The sequence below is a fragment of the Megalopta genalis genome, chromosome 12, assembly GCF_051020955.1.
Source record: "Megalopta genalis isolate 19385.01 chromosome 12, iyMegGena1_principal, whole genome shotgun sequence".
NCBI classification, from domain to species: Eukaryota; Metazoa; Arthropoda; class Insecta; order Hymenoptera; family Halictidae; genus Megalopta; species Megalopta genalis.
This window is the reverse complement of record NC_135024.1, coordinates 2,455,329-2,479,989: the sequence shown is the minus strand read 5'-3', so window position 1 is coordinate 2,479,989 and position 24,661 is coordinate 2,455,329. Positions and strand designations below refer to the sequence as shown.

Sequence of the window (24,661 nt, the reverse complement as noted above, 5' to 3'; positions counted from 1 at the left end):
ACACAGCGGATTCTCGTTCGCGTCACATCCACCGGGGATTGCGAATCTCTCGCTTAAAGCGTATGCACACCTTGGCTTCGACGTTAGAGGATGACTGTATCCGCTTCGAGAGTGACGCGGCGAAGGAAAAATGACATCAGGGGGTGAAAAGAGCCGTCTTTTGTCTCTCGCTGATTCATTGTTGTCGATGGACGCCTGGGAGAAATGGAATTCGCCGAGAAATCGCGCGTTTAACGACTTCGAAGATGTTCGATGGCGTTCTTCTATATTATAATGTATATTAATTATTTATTTATATAATTATAATATATAATAAATAATATGTCTTCTAAATTATAAATATTATAATTCTGTAATTCTAAAAGAATTATTATTATTATTATTATTTTCAATTATAATATATAATAAATAATATATCTTCTAAATTATAAATATTATAATTCTGTAATTCTAAAAGAATTATTATTATTATTATTATTATTTTCAATTATAATATATAATAAATAATATATCTTCTAAATTATAAATATTATAATTCTGTAATTCTAAAAGAATTATTATTATTTTTATTATCATTATTATCATTATTATTATTTTTTTTTTTATTATTATTATTATTATTATTATTACTATTGTTGTATTCGACTATATCGCCCGAAAAATTACCATCGAGCCATCGATTGTTTATCTTCGATTTTTAGCACACTGGCGAGCTCCAAAAGCGACTAATAAAAATTTAATAAAAATTACGAGACAGAGTTTATTTAGATTTTTATTTTGCTCAGATTTTTCACATATCCGACAATTTTTAATGGAAGCAGTTTTATGACTTCAATAATTATGAAATAAAAAGTATACATTACGGCAAAAATCGTGCAGTAATTCGAGGAAAAGCGAATACATTGAAATGAAAAATTGTTCCACCGCTAACAACAAGAGCACCGACTCCCTTGATTCTTATTCCTGAAAGCGTGGGTTCCTATTATCGAAATTTTTATCGACGCAATTTTCAAGAACGCGTTCGGTTCAGAACTCTTTTCCGCAAAAAAATTATCGCCTCGAACACGATAATTCGAAGGAAGAAGTTTGATCTTCGGTCTCGATTTGTTTTGGCAGCGGTCGGCACGGCGGAAAATTTACGACCGTGTGTGTCTTACTTCTTAACCAGTTTAGCCTAGTGTTTGACGAGTATACTCGTCATGGAAAATGTCAGAGCCGCGAGACGTTCGCGGAACGGCGAGCATCCGCGCGCGAGACGAAACAAAGTGTATGTAACGTTCTCGCATTCGCGTCGTTTCGTTAACGTAATCGTTCCTTTTGTTCTCCTAAATTCAAGGCCGCGTTTCAGCACCGCGGACACCGCTGACACGCCGCTGCTTTCTTAATTGTTTTCGCCGCGGATGGGACTTATTGTTCGCGGACGCGTCCCCCCCCCCCCCCCGGGCACGCCGCGCTTCCTGCGCTAATTAACCACTCGGGTTTCGTGCGGGTTCGCACGGTGGCCCGCCGTGCGAGAGGCCCCATTTTCAAAGGAATTTTCTTCGGATTGAATCGACTCGAAAATCTAGTTTTCGGTGACCAATTTTTGCTGGTGCAATTGGCAGGCAGCGAACAAGAGAATTGTTTATCCGTCTAGCTAATTCATTAGATTGCAATTCAATTGCGCAATTTAATTATATTCTATTCGAATTGCACGGTAATAATTTCATTATATTTTTGTATAATAATATTATATGTAATTTATTATATTTTTGTATAATAAAGTGATATATTATTCATTATATTTTTATATAATAAAATTATATATAATTCATTACATTTTTATATAATAAAATATATATATAATTTATTACATTTTTATATAATAAAATTATATATAACTCTAAATATATATATATATTTAGCTATAACTATAAATTATATATATATATTTAGCTATAACTATAAATTATATATATATAAAATTCATTATACTTTTATATAATAAAATTATTACCATGTAATTGAAATAATTAAAATTATTACACCATGTAACTGAAATAATTAAAATTATTACTATGTAATAGAAATAATTGAAATGATTACTATACGATTGAAATAATTAAAATGATTACCATCTACTTAAAATAATTAAAATGATTACCACGTGACAGTTAACTAAATACTTGTTACACTAACATATACACGCATCGTACTTAATAAATTATACGTTTACGCCTTGAAATTAACGAGAGATCAGGTATAAAAGATTCTTTCTTTTTAACGGGACAATCATTTCGATGCGAATAATTTATGCAAACGGGACAGTCATTTCGAGACAGAGGAACTATAAAATACCACGAGGTCTGGAAAGCCACCCCGGCGATCCAACAGCGAAACGAACGTGTTTCTCTGGAATCTCGTGCGTGTGTGTGTGTATGCTAAATTCGATCTAGAGATATACAGGATGCATATATCGGCCGTTGGTCGTCCTCGATCGCAGCCCGTTCGCAGCGTCCGCGGATATACGGGTCACGATGATACAAGTTCAGAAAAACGCAGGGGACAAACGTTTATGACGACTACGCACGGCCGGGCCGGCAGGGTGGGGATAATGGGCACGAGGGAGCGTCGATTGAAAATTACAGGATCTCCCTTCGGTTGGAAACGGCGTTCCATCGTCTCGCGGCCGGGCTCCGGCGGGTTCCCATCGTCCGTAAGCGGCGACCGTACATAATGACGCGCGTGCATATGGGCAGACAGCGTGTGCGTATGATCTCGGAGCGCGGGTTACAGGTGGATGGAACGCGCGGCGCGGATTTCGCAAGTCGCCGGGACCTCGACGGATCGTCGATGCCGTCGATAACCGGCCGCCGACTTGCCTGCCAATGGCGGAAACATTATTATTTCTCGCGAGGGATATTATTACCATAATCTTCTCATTTTACTGGTCCGAGCGCGGGGCCGTTGTTTGCGGTGCACGCGGCGCGCGCGCTATAACAGTCCTCCGAGCGTTATTCGCGAGACGGTCCATTCAGGAAAACCGTTCGAAACTTTTTCCGTTTTCTTTTTGCCCAGAAACCACCGACAGCTCCAATTTGCTTCAACCTTTGTTTTAATTCGCTCGGACCGGGAATCGGACATGATGGCTCGATATGATCGTTGGAGAGCCGAGTTCGGCCGTCGTTCGGATTCCATCGTCGACGATTCGGATCGTAAATAAATATTTTTCTAAGATAATTAACCGCGAGCGAATTCCTTTCGGTCGAATATATCGTTCGGATAATTCGTTGTCTGTCGCGAACCGTTCCATCTGTTTATTCGAATGATTTGTTTGTTCGAATTATTCTTTATTCGATTGATTCTTTGTTCGAATTATTCTTTATTCGATTGATTCTTTATTCGAATAATCCTTTATTTGAATGATTCTTTATTCGAATGATCCTTTAATCGAATGATTCTTTATTCGATTGATTCTTAATTCGAATAATCCTTTATTTGAATGATTCTTTAATCGAATGATTCTTTATTCGATTGATTCTTTAATCGAATAATCCTTTATTTGAATGATTCTTTAATCGAATAATCCTTTATTTGAATGATTATTTAATCGAATGATTCTTTAATCGAATGATCCTTTAATCGAGTGATTCTTTATACGATTGATTCTTTAATCGAATAATCCTTTATTTGAATGATTCTTTAATCGAATGATTCTTTATTCGAATGATATTTTATTCGAATGATTCTTTATTCGAATGACTCTATATTCAAATAATTCTTTATTCGAATAATTCTTCTTCAAAAATTTATTCGAATAACTCGAAATATTCTTCATTCGAATAATTCTTTCTTAAAATATTATTCGAATAACTCGAAATATTCTATATTCGAAAATTCCTTCCCTAAGAAATTATTCGAATAAAGCATTAATAAATCAGAATAGACTGCTGATTTCATGCGTTTAATATAAAAATGAATAAAGGCATGTATATATACGTATCATTTTCGACTCTCTAAAATGATTAAAGGAGGAGCCAAATTTCTGCTTGACTCATGCCTGTTGCAACCGATGAAAATCATTTTTATTCAGCATAATGATCCGCAGTCCGGTTATCGCCGGTCAGACTCGTTAAAGCATGACAAGGGGTTAAAGAACCGCATTAAAAGCAAGCGCAACGAGCATTCTGATCGAAAGCCACTTACAGCGTCTCCGCGAGCATAGACAGAGTACAGCGGCATAACGAGCCGTTTCGGCCGGATCGTAAACGGATGGACACAAACAGCAGCCAAATGGGTAATAATAACCGAGAATCGTCATCGGTGAGGATCCTCATCGACGAGAATTCTCGTAATCGCCGATCGCCGTCGCGTCTCGCGGGAGACGAAAGAAGAAGAAGGCTCTCGTCGATCGAAAGCGTCATTATCTCGCGCGACCGTCTGCCGCGCGCGATCGTTTCGAAACGAATTAACTCGTCGAATTGCGTACAATGCGGCGCGCGAGAGTCGCCGGTGAAATCTTTTCGGAAGCTTATCGGCCGGCCGGGACGTTGTCGTGTCGTAAAGCCGAACGAGCGCTCGCGATGCTCGCCGTTTGGACAATCTCGTCCGAAATTCGCATTGGGCCCGCGTGCCGCTCGGCACCGAGAGATCGCGGATTATCTTCCCAGCGTGTCTTTGTCGCGTTCCCCGCGTAATGATATTCCACTTTGTTAACGACGGGCACGAACTCGGTAGCCATGATCCGTTTCCACGCACCGGTGCGCGCGCGCCAGTCATCGTCACGCTGGAAATCCAAGAACACGTCCGACTCGAGGATGATGATCCCCTGGCACTCTAGCGTCTATCCGTCGCCTTTTTTCTCCGTTCTCCTCTCTCTCTCTCTCTCACACACTCTCCCTCTCTTTCTCTCTCTCTCTCTCTCTCTTCTCGTTCTCCCTCTCTTACTCTTTCTCGCGCTCTCTCTTTCGCGTTCTCTCTCTCTCGCGCTCTCTCTTTCGCGTTCTCTCTCTTTCGCGCTCTCTCTCTCTCTCTCGCGCGCGCTCTTTCTCTCGCGCTCTGTCTCTCGCGCTCTTTCTCTCGCGCGCTCTCTCTCGCGCTCTTTCTCTCGCGCGCTCTCTCTCGCGCTCTGTCTCTCGCGCGCTCTTTCTCTTGCGCGCTCTCACTCGCACGCTCTGTCTCTCGCGCTCTCTCTCTCGCGCTTTGTCTCTCGCGCGCTCTTTCTCTTGCGCGCTCTCTCTCGCACGCTCTGTCTCTCGCGCTGTCTCTCGCGCCCTCTCTCTTCCTCTCCCGTCCTCTCTGGCTCTCTCTCTCTCCCTCTCCCGTTCTCTCTGGCTCTCTCTCTCCCGTTTTCTCTCTTTCTTTCTCTCTCTCCCGTTTTCTCTCTTTCTTTCTCTCTCTCTCTCTCTCTCTCTCTCTCTCTCTCTCTCCATTCTCGTCCCGCGCCGAGAACGATCGCGGTTGCAACACGCGCCCGGCTACGCTCGATGGATCATCTAGGATTTCGGATTTAATTGTCGGACTTAATCGCTCCCCATGACACGACGGCCTCCGGAGGACGTTCGATAATCATGGATCGGAGACTTATTAACAGGTTTGGCAGCCGGCGTTTTATCGTCGATCGTGACCAGTAGCAGGACTTTTTTCACAGTGAATATCTTCCCGTCGCCGGAGTCGAGCATTATTCGGATTGTCAACTGAATAAATATTTATCTGAGATAATTAGCCGAATGAATTCCTTTTAGTCGAATATTTTGTCCCAATAATTCTCCTTTATTCGTTATGAATTGTCATATCTATTTATTCGAATAACTCTTTATTCGTCATAAATTGTTATATCTATTTATTCGAATGATTCTTTATTCGTTATGAATCGTTCTATCTATTTGTTCGAATAATTTTCGAATAATTCGAATTGTTCGAATAATTCGTAAAAGTAATATGAAAAGAATAAATAAAATAACGGAATAATAATAATAATAATAATAATAATAATAATAATAATATAATAAAGGAATAAATAAATAACACTTATCGATAATGAAAAGAACACTTTGTAATTCATGATTTTTATTCGATTCAATCATTTCCCGCATGAATTCCTTTACGAATAAATTTGTATTCGAATGATCTCGTATTCGAATAAAATCTTGTCCGGATACATTATTATCTAGATAAATCTTGATTCGATTAAATATTTATTCGATAGCGACGAATAAAATTTTATTCGGTTGAATTTGCGTCTAGATACATTTTTATTGAATTGAATATTCTTTTCGATATCGTCGAATAGCTCTATCCGACGTAAAAAGAAAATGGAGATTCGGTTCGTCCAAAGAAAAAAAAAGGTAGAAAGAAATGAAAAAAAAAGAAGAACTGAACAATAAATACAAATGCAACCCTGCTGCGTCTTAGTTCCCAGCCGCCTGTCCTCGCTATCGCACGGTCGATAAACCGCGCAAAAAATATCGAATAAAAAGCCGCGCGAGAACGAATCCGTGATACATGTTACGCTTCTGCGTCGATTTGCTATTCAAATTTCATTCACGACACTTCCTTTCGTAACGCACACAACATATTTATCAGCGTTTACCATGAATATTTTAGCTATACACGCTCTCAACACAACACGGTACATAATCTCGCCGCGAGGACTGATCGGCATATGGACTTTCGATCGGCGCAGTCCTTGAAAACCCGACACAAAAACGCCGGATACAAAAATCCGCGATAGTCGCACCCAGCCGATAAATTCATATCGCGCAACCCGATGCACCTTCGAACGTTGATCAATCAATTTTCCATTAGCTATCGCCGGTCGATCCGGGATCGTCCTGCATTATTCCTCGTTCCCATAGAAATTTCCCATCGTCGTTGTCCTCTCCGGCGAAGCCCTGAAACGCGTTGCGGCTTTTCGATCCGCCGGGAGCATCTGTGCGCTAGTCGTTTTTAATTTATGTTCATTGCGCAACGCGCATCGCAATGTACTCGCAATGCAATTTGCGAGCGTAAATGCGCCGCGCGATCGGTCGGTGCCCGTTTCTCGTTTAGATTAGACTGCGAACTTTATGCAATCGCAGGAAAAAAATGATCAGGCATAATTTAAAACAGCGAAAATAATTACTTAGAATGATGATTTACAATCGTTTTTCACACTTTTCTTTTTCTATTTATAACTCGAAACAGCGAAAATAACTGCTTAGAATGTTGATTCATAATCGTTTCTCATTTTTCTTTTCTAATTTCTTCTTCGTCTTTGCTGTCATTATCTTTTCAGTTTTTATTTTTTTTTTTGCCCCAACGAGCCGAGTTCCCGTTTACAGTAATAAACGCTGATCGACGTTTGTTGACAATCGTTAACTATAAGAACGAGTCGCAAGGCTCGTGCAAATTCCAAGTCGTCCATTTTTGCGTACAATCTGATCGGCAATTAGGCAGAATTTACTGGTATTATTGTCAAAAGGATCTATTCGATGCTATCGAATAAACAATCGAATAAAAATGTATCCGAATGAAATTTTATTCGGCAATATCCGATGAATATTCGATCGAATTTATCTGGATAAAAAGATTGTATAATAAGATTTTATTCGAACGTCGATCTATTATTTCGAACATACTGAAACTGTTAAAGAAAGAATTGTTAAAGATTTTTACAAGGTCATTGTAGAGTCCATGGTAAGAAAATAGACAATTTCTTGCAGCTCTCTTTTGAATTTTTCCGGCTTCTTTCAGCGGGAGGGTACACATTTATACACCCTTAATTATAATAATTATAATTTCATGTAAAGACACTATAATTCATTATTCCTTCCCGACATCATTTCAAGGTAATTTAGTGTTTAACACTAGATTTACGGAATTTACCGTCAGAATGACGGGTCACTAATTTTTTAATTCACCATCGTTCATATCGCAAAGATACATTTACGAGTTATTTATTCAATTTATATGTTACACACGGGCAAATGTTACAATAACGTTTGTTCAATATCAGAATAAATGTCTTATTCTTATCTTTATAAACTAACATAAAACAGCTGTTTTTTGTGTTCCGTAAATCTAGTGTTAACCCTTTACCCATTTGAACTCAAACTTCGAAATAGTTTTACCGACCTATGGTATTCCCATTTTATGCAACCTGCTGGTGCATTTTAGTGCATTTTTTTGTAGCTGTTGCAACAAGCAACAGCTGCAACGACTACAGTTTTTATTTAATACAAATAAATTTGATAATGTTAAAATCACTTCGAAATGTGACAATAACAATTCTTAATGCCGCCTTAGAGTCGCCACTCGAGTGCAAAGAGTTAAATACGTCAAACAAAAATCATGCTATCCAGTGCTGCAGAGGATTACAGTGTCGTACAAAGGTTTCCGCAATTTTCTTATTGCGTTAGAGCAACATTGTGTCATAGATCGCAGTGCTATACAAGGATTCCCCTAATTTATCCTACCGTCCTAGAGCAAAACCGTGTTATATAATGCCATATTGTAAAAGGGCTACCTGCGACGCGACTCTGAGGTCACGAAAGAAAACTTACCCTCTTCATACTCCGTCCAGTAAAATCGCAATCAATTGCCGAACGAGCGACCGAAAACCGAGACCGAGTTGCGAAACGATCGACGGCGATCCATGTTGCGCGATCGATCGCCCGGATCCTTTCTAGGCCCAGGACTCCGCTAGAAAGGACTCCGACCTACTCGCGGTCCACTCTTGACCCTGGCGAGGCCGACAGTGACCCGACACGTCGAGATCGAGCGATACGCCTGGTGAATCAATTAAAAGCGACGCACGAGCGATCGCGGTATCCGAGGAATGCCTGACCTTTGGCAACCGTCGCCGTGCCTTTCGCGGCATGGTCGTCGCGGAAAGCTCTCGTTTCTAAACCGACCAAGGTCCGCCGGCAAGGTTACGCGCGCCACTCGGGGACCCAGCCGAATCGCAATTGGAGCACGATGATCCGAGATCTCGCGGCCGCGAGGACTCGCGCGATCGGCGGAGCGGAACGGCGGATCCGATGAATCGCGGCATTGTTGCGGTAGGCCCCGAGAGCGTCGTCGGTTGTCCCTGCGACGTTCCGAGGCTCGCCCGAGCAAAGAATATATTCGACCGTCTCTCTCCCTCGTTCGGTGTACCTTGAACCCGGCCCGTAAAGATAAATCCGGCGCTCGTTTCCGGCGATGTCCGATCGTAATCTCCCGATTCGGAACGGTCCCGGGTTCGGCGGCTTAATCAGAGCCCCATTTAGGGCGAGCCACGCTCGGCTTCGGTTAATGCCAGATCGTAATCCGGCGGTGGTGCTCTTTTATTTTCGCCTGTTAACGATCGTTCCGTAAAATTCCGGTGGCTCTGGTTCGTTCGGTTGTCCGCGGGAACACCGCCGCGCGGCGCGTATCCGCCGCGCAACGAAAATCCGAGGTAAGTACGTGTAAAACGATATCGGATACGAGCTGCTCGCAACGGGACGATGATTGCGTTATTAATTGGAGCAAGTTTTTGCGACGCGGTTTCGTTAATGTTCCGGGCGAACACGGCCCGCGGAATTCGCCTCTCGAATGTAAATGCTTTTTAATTGTGGTCCTGGGCCCGCGGTGTCCTCGGCGTCCGCCGCGCCGCACCCCGCCGCGCACCGCTTGAGATATTGTCGAGGATGGAGAGATTGTTTATATTGCTAATGAAGTTTTTATGCGTGTCTTAATTAGCGAAGTGTAGCCGAGAAAAATTGGGATGCAAGTGGGTCAGGAAAATTGCACAATCGAAACGCTGAGGATGTTGGGGAGGGATTTGGGTCGCGATCGATGCAACGGGGACGATGTTACGAATCGAACGTCGTTAACGAGTGGTTTTCCACTTTGTTCAGCGGTTTTCTGTGTTTCTGTCGTCTCTGCGATACCGATTCTCCGGGGAAATTTGCTTTGGATGCGTTTTCGCGTGAATGGAAAGTTGAAATATCTCTGAAAAAACACGTCAGAGGTGTTTTTTTTTTTTATTAGTGTACAGTGGCTCTCGAAAATGTTCGTGCAACTTTTAACCTTTTTAGTGTGGCGGTCGAAAGAGTCGTGTACGCCTCGGTGAAACCTGCTTGATCTAATTTGGTAAACGATGTAATTGATGTAAATTATGTGATTTGTAATTTGGTAAAGTCTCGAAAAGAAATTGTAAACCTTGACAAATAGAAAATTCAAAGAAGAACACGAATTAAGAAATAATACTGTTATTTGTTAGAGTTACTAAGAAAACGATAACCAACGTTTAATTACGATAACGAACATAATCAACAACGATATATCGTTGTTCGGCTTCAAAAGGGTTAAAACGCAATAATTATTTTAAAACCGAACTAAACTGACTTTAATTTGTTTTTTATAGATGATAGAGGGACTAGTCTGAAATGCTGAAATGCTTTCTCTTTTTTTTTTAATTTTGCTATTACTTGGAATGACAAAAGAATAAAAGTCTCTCGTTTTTGAAGTTTTTTTTTCTTTTTATCCGAGCCTATAACAAAAATTTAGAAAACGTCTTTCGTAGATCTCGGTAATTTATATGCACGTTGAACATCTTTTTCGAAATCGATACCACCAGTTGAAGATTAATAATTAGGATAATTAGAGCTTCGTCGATCTCGAGAGACTGAAATAAAATAGAAACTTGTTTTTGTTCTCAAATAGATTTACTGCGTTGAAAATAATGTAACAACAATGTTCGGTGATTATTAGACTGCGGATTTTATGCATTTATGGGAAAAGTTAGGGTTAGTTATCGTTCAACCCCTTTGCAGTCGAGACTATTTTAACCCTTTGCACTCGAGGCGATTTTAACTGTAAATGTAAATTAATTTGTCTGACTTATGGAATCACCATTTTATACGACAAAGTGCATTTTATGCATTTGATATTTAGTCTTGTGACTCGTACAACAATTAGACTTTTAACAATTTTTTACATCTAACCTTTCATAATATAAAAATTATGTAACAATTTTAATGCTGCGTCAGAGTCACCGATCGAGTGCAAAGGGTTGACGCGGAAATGAAGACGTTCGTTTCAACCTGCAGTATTTGTATTTGGTGTAATTGTTTTTATTTGATACACATGAATGAAGTAACGAAGTAATGAAGTAATGAGAACCTAATGAAGCAACGAATGATATAAAAATCAATGAATCCGAAACTAGAAAGATGAAAATTTACCATCGGAAATATTCATATATTCAGTTATTTTATATTCTACGAATCCTAGTAACATTCAATTTATTCAATATATTACAATAATAATGAATTTCATAAACCTAGTTAAAAATCCGTGTCACACCCACACGCGACTCACGCGGCACTGAACGTATTAAAATCCATTAAAATCCATCAAAATCCATTAACGATCGTTTGAAATCGTTTTGTAATTTGCAGATCCGAATACCGCTGAACGTGACCTTCTCGGCGCGACCACGGGACGTGACGGTCACGATCACGAAGAAGCACCTGACCTGCGGCGTGAAGGGTCGCTTGCCGATCATCGACGGTGATCTGCCGCACGAAGTCAAAGTCGTGGAGTCCACTTGGGTGATCGAGGACGGCAAACGGTTGCTGATCATCCTGGAGAAGGTATGGCGACCGAATCCGTCTGATCTTCAAGCTCGATCTTCTTCAAACTCGCCGAACGAACAGTACAGGGTGTCCCAAAAATGTCTCGCAATCCGGAAATGGCGGGTTCCTCGGATCGTTTGAAGCAACTTCTTCCTTTACAAGAATGTTCTCCGAGGCACCGTTAACGAGTTATTAACGAAAAACAGTGACCAATAAGAATCGAGTACGGCTAACGGTCGGCTGTACGGCTCGGTCGCCTCGCGCTAGATGAGCTCGCCTCTCATTGGTCACTGTTTTTCGTTGATAACTCGTTAATGGTGTCTCGGAGAAAATTTTTGTAAAGGAAAAAGTTGCTTCAAATGACCCGAGGAACCCGCTACTTTCGGATTGCGAGACATTTTTGGGATAACCTGTATATCCTTCGTCGCGATCGATCGTCGAGCATAGATCCCGAGCAAGATCCAGCATAGATCGCGTCCGCGGATAATTCCGAGGCTCGCCGAACGAACAATGTAACCCTCGTCGCGATCGATCGTCCAGTATAGATCCCGAGCAAGATCATCCAGCATAGATCGCTTTCGCGGATAATTCCGAGGCTCGCCGCGGCCGTGAACGAGATCGCCGCGTCGTCCGGCGGCGAAGGTCTATCCTCCGATTCTTCGATCGCTAACGAGCCACCGTCTGTTTACATTTGTTTACGTTTTAATCGACGGGATTCGTTCCGCGATAATCGGCGATCCCCCGATAATCCGCGGCCGATTTCACGGCCGAGCCGATGGATATTTCACGGTCGATCAATCTCGCGGCCTGTCGAATCGCGTTCGCGTTTATATCGCCTTTCACCGGCCGGTTTCGATCGTGTTCCGGGGACTCGTAAACCGTCGACGAGCTGCCATCTCGGTGTAACAGAAAGATATCGTCGCACCGTTTCCCAGCGTGAATTCCGCCCGGCATCATCCGCCCCGACTTTCATTTCCAGGTAAACCAGATGCAATGGTGGGCCCACGTGGTGACCAGCGATCCGGAAATCAGCACGAAGAAAGTGAATCCGGAGCCGAGCAAGCTCTCCGACCTCGACGGTGAAACCAGAGGCCTGGTGGAGAAGATGATGTACGACCAGAGGCAGAAGCAGCTGGGCCTGCCGACCTCCGACGAGCAGAAGAAGCAGGACATCATTAAAAAGTACGGGCAAAACAATGGCCGGTAGGCGACGAGACGCCCGGCTCGTGAATCCGCGTCGCGGATAAAAAGGCCGCGCGAAGATAACGATCCGCGAGCTGATCCAAACGTGTCTGATCCAACGTTTCTTCTTCGAACGTTTCGCAGGTTCATGGAGCAGCATCCGGAGATGGACTTCTCGAAGTGCAAGTTCAACTGAAGCGGCGCCGATCGAGGACTCGGCAGCCCGTGTCGGCCGGTGTCAAACGATCGCGCTACCGACCCGGAGGCGGCCCATCTTCTCATTCCCGTGCCTGTGCCATCCGGGCTCGACCGCGCGCATCGTTGGATCGTCGCCTGTCCGCGCGAGACCGCTCGCTAATCTCTCCGCATCTTTCTTTCACCCTTTCTTTTTCTACGCGTGACCGGCAGTCGCCGCGAAAGAGGACGCCGGCCGGCCGGCCGGCCGTTGAACGGCCGACCCGCCTCGTCCTGTTCGCCGATTCCTTTAAAGGTCGACTACGAGGAACAGAGAGAAACGCCATCCACGCTTTCTTGCGGCTCGCGCAGGCCAGTTTTTATTTCGCGTCAACGATACGCAGTCTATTCATTTATTTTGCTCAACGAGCTCTCCGCTGTTCCAGCGATCGCGCACCGACGCTGAGATTACGTTGATCATTGCGTTGATCGTGGAATGACACCTGATCGGCTCGATCCTCCGTGTTCCTAATTCAGTGCCGACTTCGAATCGGCGTAAAGATCAGTGTAAAATCGAAAGACGGAAGTCGCAGACGATGCAATTATGCAATTATGCCACCGGATGCTTTTTGTTTTCTCGCGACCGCGGCGTCGAATATCGAAACAGCGCCGATTTCGGGTGCCATTCCAGGCTCGAGAGATCGCGATCGCTCGACCAGAGGGTTAGTTATCACACGATAAGGCTACGGTGATCGTTCCTTAAGAAACTACGATTAGCTCGCACCGATTGGTCGACAGCCGCGGGCCGCGGTAACTCGATCGAAGCCGATGGCGCGCACAGTGTTCGTTGTTCGTCAATCGAAATTGTTCGATTCCTTCATCACCCGACTGATCCAGCGAACGTAGTTCGACAGCCGCGCGTAGATCCCGAATTTGCCGCGTTTCCCGCACCCCTCGCCGAAGCTGGTGATCCCGAAAATGGTCCACGGGTGGTCGGGCTTCCTCGGGTCGCGGCAGAGCAGCGGGCCGCCGCTGTCGCCCGCGCAGGAATCCATCTTTCCGCGACGGTAGCCGGCGCAGAACATGTTGTCGGTGATCCTGTAGTCGACGTAGACGTCCCGGCAGGCCTCCGAGGACACGATCGGTATCTGGAAATCGTTTTCGATCGTTTTATCACGCTGAACAAGCCGGAGATCTTGCCAGTCGGATCGCTGAAAGATAATTAATCTGCTGTTTCGAGACGAGATCGCGAGGATCGCGCGTGGAATTTAATAAATAATTTTTGTTTGTTGCCCCGCCGGGAATGGTGTATAATATATATTTAATATATAATATATGTATTTAATATACAATATATATATTTAATATACAGGGTGTTCCGAAAATGTCTCGCAATCCGGAAATGGGAGATTTCTCGGGTCATTCGAAGTAACTTTTCCCTTAGCGAAAATGCAATCCGCGGCTCCGTTCGCGAGTTATTAGTGAAAAACGGTGACCAATGAGAGACGAGCTCGGCTGGCGCGAGGTGGCCGAGCGAATGAGTGGGGGAAGTCCAGTTCCGTTCATCGGCTCCGCCGCCACGCGCCAGCCAAGCTCGCCTCCCATTGGCCACTGTTTTTCGTTCATAACTCGTTACCGATGACTCGGAGAAAATTTTTGTAAAGGAAAAAGTTGCTTCGAATGGCCACGGGAACCTCCCATTTCCGGATTGCGAGACATTTTTGGGACACCCTGTATAATATATATATTTAATATATAATATGACCGATATTATGTTTCGTTCAGGAGTTTCCCGGTGGACTGCGGATTTCGATGTGAAATAAAAATGGTCTGCGCCGATCGAGGGAAACGGAAATGCCTTTCTTTCTTTCGTCGATAATTCGAACACGTTCGAATACAATGTATCGATTTTTCTAATGTCTGTTCATTCTTCTCGGGTTTCGTACTACGCCTATGAATTTTTTGTTACGAATGCACCGAATGCACAAATGCGGTCCGCGTGTCTGTCGAACGTCGGCCCGGCGAACACCGTCGGCGGCGGAAGAACGTTGCAGACCGCGGACGTTTATGCAACTTCTCAAATAAAGATTACGTTGAATTCTAATCGACCTCGCATCGTGCTGCTTTTTTCTTTCTTCTTTTCTCTGAAAACGTGCACCGCGCGAGTGCATAAAGGTGTCCACAGTCTTCTAGAAGATTCAAGAGATCGAATGCGAGTTTGTTTCTCCGAGATTCACATCCCGATCGGACGCCTTCGCGGGGCAAACACCGCGGCAGAAATGTCGCGCACGCTACCGAAGATCTTCGCGGAAGATCGAGACTCGATTAGGATCTAACTTCCCCGAGCGAATCGCGCGGCTCGGCGTCGTCGAAGCGTCAGGGTTAAAAGCGTCGAGCCTCCATCTTGCTGGCCGAGAGGGAAAGAGGTACCTGAGCCTCGTGGAGAACGTCGGTACCGAAGTCGTCGGTGACTCGGGACTTTCCCCAGCCGATGATGGTGCACAGCTGATTGGCGGGTAGAAGCTGGTTAGGCGCTGGCAGACAGGCGATTCCTCTCGACGGGGACGCTTCCAGAGAGGATGGCAGACGCAGCATCGCTATGTCATTGTCCACGGTGTCGGCGTCGTATTCGGGATGCACTTTGACCGAGTCCACCTGTACGAACAATAGATAACGACTGTTAAACGCTGCGCGGCCAACTTCGTCTTCCCCCTTTCGCTGAACTTCGGAGGTTCGAACTTCTTTGATAGAAGCGAGCTTCGCGGAAGATGTTAATCTCTGTAGCCGGATGTCAAATGAAACGCGACGACACAACGATTCGATTTTTCCGCGAATAGAGAAGACAATAGACACTGCAGCGTCAGCTTCTTCTGCTTCGTCAAAGAGAACTTCGCGGCTCGATGGCGCCTTTGAGCTGTCGTGAAAATGAACGGAACAGTAACTCGTGGCAGTATTCGCCCGACTGGATTTGTTTGCAATAAATCGTTAATAATAACGCGCTTGACTTCGAATAAACCCGCCTGACTTCGCTTCTTGTTCAGATAAGGTGCCGGCTGCGTCGATGGAATTCCGAAGAATGGAACAGCTTCGTGGGGTTAAAAAAGGTGAAACCGAGGATAAATACCCTTAGCTCGAGCTCGGAGCCCTCCTTGACGGTCAAATCGTGCTCGCCGATGCGGACGTAGAGGCGTTTCCTGATGCAGTGGGCCGCGGTCAGCACCCATCTAGGCGAGATCAGCGTGCCTCCGCAGAAGGCCTCCTGAAGAAAGGTTCTCTCTCAGCAAGACCGCTAAACCGTCACGCGATTATTTCGTTGCCAGAGAAGACTCACGTGAAATCTGTTCAGTACAGCCACTTGCCAGGGCCAGTTGCCGCGGACCGACGGTCTACCGCCGATGATCCTCGTGAAATAAGACAACCGAGAGTTCTTCTGGGTGCTCGCGATACCGCACCGCCAGGCGTTGAGATTCTTCTCGGGGATGAAGCTGTCCACCGTGTTCGGAGTCAGCTCGAACTCGTCCAGCACCATGTCTGCGAACGCAATTCGACGAACGCTACGCTTTACGAGAACGTCGCGGATAGATCAACTGAAGGAGAGTCTCTCACCGTCGCTGTCCTCTTCCTGTTTGGCGCGGATCTTCCGGTGGATCCATCTTTGGCAGAAGCTACCCTCCACGTAGCAGTAGGCGCTCTGCCTTATCACGTCGCGGCCGCAAATGCCAGGCTTCTTGCACCACCTTTCGAGCAATTCAGCAATTAACCCTTTCGATACTACGGGTCACTATAGTGGCCGTCCATAAGATGCCACCGAGGTATTACGGGCCACTATAGTGGCCCTCCATAAGTTCGATCGTTTGTAGCGAATAAAGTCAGTGCTTACTGCAGAAAGATAATTCACCTTATTTTTCTCTCAACAATGGATAAATAGATATGCCTTATTTTTTTCAATTTTGTTTAACTTTATTTGGATTAACCCTTTTGCTACGGGCGGGTTCTCCGCTGCGGTACCCGCGCAACGATCGGCGTCTTGTAGCGTGCAGTGATGTCGCAGCGCGCCGTTCAGCAGGAAGTACCGCGGCGGAAAATCCGCCCGTAGCGAAAGGGTTAAAAGAGTTGTTATCATTTTTTTTTTAGTACTCTATCCGTCGCCTCTGATTCTTGGTTCAGATAACTGCGTTCTAGATCGTGTACGAACTTTCTAACTCGGGCCGACAAGTTAACTTTGCGATCGAAAATTCATCCAGTTAAGAGACTACCGTGTTCACTAATTGATATCCGACTTCGCCGACTAGGACAGCTGATATTTGTGTACCTATAGCGTTGCGTGGTGCAGAACCTCGTACACGGCGACCATTTGCTCCACTTTCCGTAGTGGCCCACGGACTTGTCTTTCACATCCTTGCCTCTTCTCTCCCCTTGTCTCGGCTCCGCCTCTTTCTTAGGCAGCTGGAATTATTATAATAATTTATAGACGGACAAATGGATCCTTCGCGCGACCTTCCGGCCCATAATTTAAGGTAATACGTTATTACACACGTATTATACTAAGATAGAATTAACGATAAGATTATAACGAAATAAAATATTTTAACAATCAAGAACGCGTCGCAGTTTGCCTGTCCTACTTCGAAGCAGTCTTCGTTCTACTTCAACTTCGGTTCGTCGTGGCTCGATTAGAGCTCGATTAGGCTCGAATCGACTCGTTCGATGCTCGTTACGAAGTTTATAAATTTCGAAAGCTTGTAAATTTGTTGACGCTAGACGCTATTTGTAGACGCTAGAAACTCACCTGTACAACGTGAAACTTCTCCTTTCGTCGGTGGCCCCGTCTCTGACGTTGCTTGCACCGCCTCCATCTTGCTTTCCTGTCGTGACGACAGGTGCGCTCCTCCTTGAAACAATTCGTCGACCATTTCATTTTTACACGCCGCTTAGGAATAATGAGGGAAAATAAAGTGGAACGTTTCAACGTACCCTGTGCAACGTGGTTCCGCATTTCTTCTTCGATCTACACCTGCGGACGCGGTTCTGCGTGCAATGACGGTCGCAGACCGACCATTCGCTCCAGTTCGTGAAAAACGTCGATCTCGTGGATCCTGCAACATCGGATTGAAACGATAAAGATCACGCTTCCATCGAGAAGCTAAATTCGGAGGGATATTTCGACGAAGTACTCACTGTTGTTCGACGGCTCGGCAACGGGCTCCTCGTCGAGCAAGCGCACCCAGCTGGACCTATTGTTCCCGTTGGTCACGATCGTCCAGTTTTCGCTCTAAAATTAGCAGAAATCCAGTCACGATTAATTATCCGCTGATTCGAAGAGCGTTGCGAGACGTGACTCGGCGCGTTACTGTAATTTCTCCCGGAAATGTTCGGAGGTCGGAATTGAAAATGGCGGATCCGAGAATACTAAGTCGCGATTCTTCGAGCCTCTTGACTTAACTTTTTTATTTCTAATTTTTTGCCACGATTTGAAGGCAATTCGGAGGCCACTTGACGCGATTCGAAGGCAATTCGGAGGCTACGTGACACGAGCATGGCACAGAAAAATGGATATAAATTGGTCAACTTCGAGTAACGATAACTCTGCGAAAAATCACCTCAAGACAATGACTCTTTTTTTAAATTAAAGCTTGAAACCTCTACTTTCAGATATTATACTATGAATTTTAAGTTTGATGCACCCTCACCTCTGTAACCCTTTAAATGTGAAGCCATGTTTATCGAAAATTGCCAAGTTTGACGAAATGTGCATTGGTCAGATTCGACTGACAATAGCTCCGCGAAAAATCACCTTAGGGTAACGATTCTTTTTTTAAATTAAAGCTTGAAAACTCTGCTTTCGGACAGTGTATCCGGATCTTAAGTTCCATGCGCTCTCGCCACTGCAACCCTTTAAACGTGAGGCCATATCATCTCATCTCTAGTCATATTGAATATTGTCGAATTCGACGAATTGCACAAACTTTGGAAAATTTTTGTCCTAGATGCCGTTTGCAGCAGAACGAAGTTCGATCTTTTCCCTTTAATTTAAAAAAAAAGATACTCGGCTGCGATTTTTTCTCGCAAAGTTACAGCAGTTTACAGTAACCCTTGCATGTTGAAAGCACAGGGAAATTCGCAGCGACCTGAAATTTGGCATTTCCGGGAGAAATTACTGTACTCGAAAACGAGAATCGTCGTAACAATCGTGAAACGATCGGCGACAATGATCCCGAAACGCCGATCCGGCCACGAATTGTACGGGCGAGGGGGAAGCAATTTCGTCGGTCGTGTTTCGTCACGTAGCCGGATCGTTGTAAAAACGACCTGAGATTAACGGATTAAACAGCTGCGAGCACCGATGTAATGGACGACGGGTCGCGTGGATTCCAATTGAACGCGATTAAGACGGTTTTCGTAATTCTGGCTGCGACAGCCTATTAACCGGCGATGCTTGTCGCACGATTGGATAAGTACGGTACGCCAACACACGGGAATCTCTTTCACCTTCGAACCTAATCCCGCGGTCGTTCGAACGAGATAACAGATTCGACGATAAAAGAAGAAACCAGTTACATCGCGACGGGCTGAGCAATTCGGTCTACAAACCAAGACCGTTCCGAGGATCAGAGAGATGACGCAGCTTGTTACAGCTTAGATCTTGTCTTCTTTTCTTTTTTATTTCGAGCAATTTTAATCTTTCTTGAGATTATTTTGCACAAGACATAATCGAGACGTCGCAATGTCTTAGATAGATAATTTGCAGATTTTTTAGAAACGTGGGGATTACATTGTAGATTTTTTAATGGGGGTGGTTCTACGATTTTCGAATAAGGTTCTAATTAAATAATTACTCAAGGAATTATGATTAAATAGTAATTCAATTACATTGTAATTTGTAATTCAAATCGTCATTGAATTAAAAAAACAAAGCGATTCGATTATATTTAAATTTGTAATTTAGATCGTCATTGAATTAAATTATCATTCAATTGCATTGTATTTCAATTACACTCCTGATCACAAAATAATTAGTGATTGAATTAATTCAAAAGTTTGAATTATTCAATTGAATTAGAATATAATTCGAATACAATATAACTGAATCACAATGTATATATATATATATATATATATATATATATATATATATATATATATATATATATAATTCAAATACAATATAACTAAATTACAATTTAATTCAAATACAATATATCTGAATTACTATGTAATCCAAATACAACATAACTGAATTACTATGTAATTCAAACACAACATAACTGAATTACAATGTAATTCAAATACAAAATAATTGAATTACGATGTAATTCGAATACAATATATCTGAATTACAATGTAATTCAATTAGCTCAACTCTAGTGGTAACACCTATCCAATTAAGAAAGCGAGATTACGATGGCCCGGTCTACATCTAATTATCGTCGTTGCAACATCTCGTTTAAAATTTTAACGCGTCGTGAAATCGTTGGAAATAATTAACTTCCTCGCTTGGTCCTTCCTTGCGCAACGGCGTCGACATTATTTTTAATTGCTACGGTTTCGTTCGTTTCGTTCGAGGTCCGCGAAGAGTATTTCGGGATAGTTCGTACGCGCTTCTTCGTAATCCCCGTGTACTCGAGACGTTAGAAAAAGTTCCCACGATGCCGATGAGCACGTTCTTCGACTTTCATGAACTTCCCCCGTCATTTCCGACCGCGTCGTTTTCGCAAGCCATCGGCGGCCGGCGATCTCGGAAACGCTTCTTGCAAACGTCGCGCATTTAAAACTCGGAATCGAGTAACCCCCGCCGCGACACGGGACCTCGCAACCCTTCGGAAACCATAGTCTCGATTTCCTAAAAGGCTCGTTCGCCAAACTAGCCAACCATAATTGCCCGGCGGCCGGGCAAGAAAAATCGCTGCTCGAACAACAATCGTTCGTGCTTTCTTTCCGCCGCGCAAAATCCGAGATACCCGTCATTCCGGCCGATGGGTCGCGGGCACACGTGTCCGCGATGGTAGCCGCGCAAAAAACCGCATCGACAGGAATCCCCTCGCCTCGCCCACACCCCTCCTCGTCCGGCGGACGAAATCGTAACCAGGTTTCCCGAGCGGAGCGGCATCGTCGCGAAAAAACGAGCGCGCAATTACCCGTTCTTAAGCAAAGAGTTAATAGAGGAGCCAGCGTTCCCGGCTATCGTCCAGCATTCTCCAAGGCTGTAACGGCGAGCACGAGGCACTAAACTCAATTTGCCGGCTCGTAAATGGCATCGCGACGTAACCGCCGGCGTCGCTAATCGGCCGTTGCACAATGTCAACGAGGGCCGAGCGCGTGGGCACCTCGAAATCCGACTCGCGAATCTCTTCGACCCTTTGATCGTGCCTACTGGCCGCGCGCTCCACCACTGCCAACCACGTGGATCCATTTATGGTACAGCTAGCGTTACAGAAGGTACGGATATATATAACAACGTATTGCGATGTATTGGGTTGGCAACTAAGTAATTGCCGATTTCAGTTATAGATGTCTCTCACTCCCATTTTTATGATATCCGTAAATGTTATATTATAAAATTATTATTATTATTATTATTATGTTATTTTGTATTATCCGTGAATGTTAGCAACTGGACAAATTGAATGCAGCGGTCAAGGAAAAGCGACCAGAATTGGTCGATCGTAAAGGTGTCATTTTTCAGCAGAACAATGCTAGGCCGCACACGTCTTTGTCCACTCGGCAAAAATTGATGGATATTGCTTGGGAATTGATGGTACACCCACCATATAGCCCTGATCTCGCGCCATCGGATTACCACTTATTTCGATCCCTGGACAACTCCCTTCGTGGTAAAACTTTGAACGATGATGACGCTGTAAAATCTCACTTAACTCAGTTTTTGGCCGAAAAGGATCAGACTTTCTACGAGCGTGGAATTTTCAAGTTGTCGGAGAGATGGCAAAAGATCATCGAACAAAATGGAAAATACATTACAGATACATTACAAAATACATTCATTTCAAGGAAAAAAAATTTTTTGTTTCATTGAACAAATCGGCATTTACTTAGTTGCCAACCCAATACAATACTGTGCGATAATAACTTGACGGTAATGAGAACCTCGTCATTTTTCATTGATGCGTTTGTGTGATGATAATGTTACGTCAATGCTATAGAATTAATGTCATGATTTTACATATAAAATTAATGCCATGATGTTATGTTAATATTATAACATTAATGCCATGATGTTACGTTGATATTAAAAAATTAATCTCACGATGTTATTTTAATATTTATCAAATTAATGTCATAATGTTATATTAATATTATGATATTAATCTCATGATGTTAGGTTAATGTTATAATAATATTATGAAATTAATCTCATGACGTTGCTTTAATATTATAAAATTGTCATAATGTTACATTGATATTATAAAATTAATGTTATGATGTTAGGTTAACATTATAAAATTAATCTCATAATCTTATATTAATATTATAAAATTAATCTCACGATGTTACTTTAATATTATAAAATTAATGTCATATTAATATTATAAAATCAATGCCATGATGTTACGTTAATATTATAACGTCACAATGTTAATGTTGTGAAGATTATAATGTTATTTTCATAATAATGTGCAATGTTGAATAGTAAAATAATCGCCAACTGTTTCTGCATATTTAGACCGGTAATCTTTACAGAAAAAATCAGTATAGCCTAAATCATCAGAAACGGAAGTTAGGTGAACATACTTTTTCTAATATCCTTTTAATATCTTCACTTTTTAGTGCATCAACCATTATTGTCATAAACGCACAAAAAAGCTCAATGCAATCGTACTTTGCCAAAGATCCTGTTCCAAAAATTGTATTATTATTAAAACTATGAAATCAGTCGAAATGAGTGGTTCCTGATTTTCTTCTTTAACAAATCTTGATATTGTAAAAATGTTTCTACGAGAAATTCTGAGATAAAAAAAAAACTTTAATCAAGCATACATTGCAATAAAATAACATAAAATAACATAAAATAATGTAAAATAATATTTAATGATATAATATAATATAAAATAAAATAATATAAAATAATATTTAATAATATAATAATATAATATAAAATAATATAAAATAATATAAAATAATGTAAAATTATTGGATTATTTTCTCTCTTTTTGAATACTCAGAAATTTTTCCTTCTAGCATATAAGTTACAAAAACGAATCGACGCCGAGAGTCTCGCCAGAGTACCATTAGATAAACAATGATTTCATATGTATATAGAACAGAGTGCTCTTTGTCTTTAGGTGACGTTTTTGGTTTCGTCTTTGTGAATAGTCTTCAGTCTCCTGGAGCAATCAGGAGAGTAAAGACGGTCCTTCCTCGTACATCAAATTAATAAACTAAAAGGGATAAGTTTAATTCACTGCGTTTTACTTTTATTTATCTACCCATTTCCAATAAAAATAATATAATGATATAAAATAACATAAAATAATATAATCTTGTAATCGTTATAAAATATTGCATTTGGAGCTCGGTAGTTTTAGCGTTAATTATATGAATTTCTGTAATAAACATTAATTTTCCAGCGAATCTATTCAACTATTTCGATCGAACGCAATCAGCGAGGGGTGGCAGAAGCCGGTCTGTCGAAAGTGGAACTGGCACAGATCACACCCTGCTTTCAACGGCCCACGTACCCCCATTACGCTAGACAATGGGGACTCGAAACCCGCCGCAGTTACCTCATCGAGGTCGGGCTGCTTGAGAAACCCGACACTGAATGGACAATGATAATAGTAAGCGAGCCGCGGCGGGATGGTCCAGCGGAAACAGAACACGCCGATTGTCTTCTCCGATCGCGTGGACGGAGAAAATGACCGAGTCGCGCGGGACTCCTTTCGTACGCGTCGCAAATCGCAATGTTCGCCATTTCGGGCTCGATTTAATCTCGTTGTTTGCATTCGGGACGTAATGGATCGCTCGTGGAAGCTGTTTAGCACTTTGATCGATACTTTTTGCAGGTTTCTATGCTAAACGAATCATCCTTGGCGTGTTCCGCGAAGAGACTGAGTCGAAACGAGCTAATTTTCTCGGCGAATAATTCGCGCAGGAGGATTTTATTCGTTTATGCGTTTTCGTATTTGTCCTTGACGCACGGTGACTCCTGTGTTTGATCATGGTGGGTAGGTGCACTTCTTCGGGAAGCACCGTTCTTTTTATCGGAAAGGATTGAGAAACGGGACAGTTTTAGTTAGCGAAGTATAGTAATTTCTGGCCAGAAATGTTCGGAGGTCGGAATTGTAATTAAAGTACTAATTGTTGTACTCGTTTTTATAGAAACTCCGGGCAGTAGGCACAAAGAGGCGGCGGCCATAAATAAAAAGAATAAAGCGGCCAGACTTAACTCTTTTATTTAGAAATAAAAGAGCTAAAAAGATTAGAATCTTTTTGCCACGATACGAAGGCAATTCGGAGGCCACATTGGCCAACTTCGAGTGACGATAACTTCGCGAGAAATCACGTTAGGACAACGACTCTTTTTTTAAATTAAAGCTTGAAACCTCTACTTTCAGATATTATACTATGAATTTTAAGTTTGATGCACCCTCGCCACTGTAACCTTTTAAATGTGAAGCCATGTTTGTCATATCGAAAATTGCCAAGTTTTGCGCTTTGGCCAACTTCGAGTGACGATAATTCCGCGAGAAATCACGTTAGGACAACGACTCTTTTTTTAAATTAAA

At 42.9% G+C, this 24,661-nt stretch overlaps 2 protein-coding genes across 2 annotated transcripts in view; one reads left to right on the top strand and one right to left on the bottom strand.

Annotated features, from left to right (window-relative positions):
• Positions 1-15,024, top strand: part of nudC (nuclear distribution C, dynein complex regulator) — a 186,011-nt gene extending 170,987 nt beyond the window's left edge. The window contains exons 5-7 of the mRNA XM_033484705.2: positions 11,388-11,582; positions 12,544-12,746; positions 12,891-15,024. Coding sequence (XP_033340596.2) covers positions 11,388-11,582; positions 12,544-12,746; positions 12,891-12,942 — 450 coding nt within the window. The 3' untranslated portion in view covers positions 12,943-15,024. The remainder of the gene's footprint in view (positions 1-11,387; positions 11,583-12,543; positions 12,747-12,890) is intronic.
• Positions 11,024-24,661, bottom strand: part of LOC117228735 (uncharacterized) — a 40,647-nt gene continuing 27,009 nt past the window's right edge. Inside the window, exons 3-11 of the mRNA XM_033484701.2 lie at positions 18,099-18,192; positions 17,895-18,016; positions 17,710-17,811; positions 17,233-17,366; positions 16,527-16,657; positions 16,252-16,451; positions 16,045-16,179; positions 15,351-15,575; positions 11,024-14,068 (exon numbers count right to left, since the gene is read on the bottom strand). Coding sequence (XP_033340592.1) covers positions 13,775-14,068; positions 15,351-15,575; positions 16,045-16,179; positions 16,252-16,451; positions 16,527-16,657; positions 17,233-17,366; positions 17,710-17,811; positions 17,895-18,016; positions 18,099-18,192 — 1,437 coding nt within the window. The 3' untranslated portion in view covers positions 11,024-13,774. The remainder of the gene's footprint in view (positions 14,069-15,350; positions 15,576-16,044; positions 16,180-16,251; positions 16,452-16,526; positions 16,658-17,232; positions 17,367-17,709; positions 17,812-17,894; positions 18,017-18,098; positions 18,193-24,661) is intronic.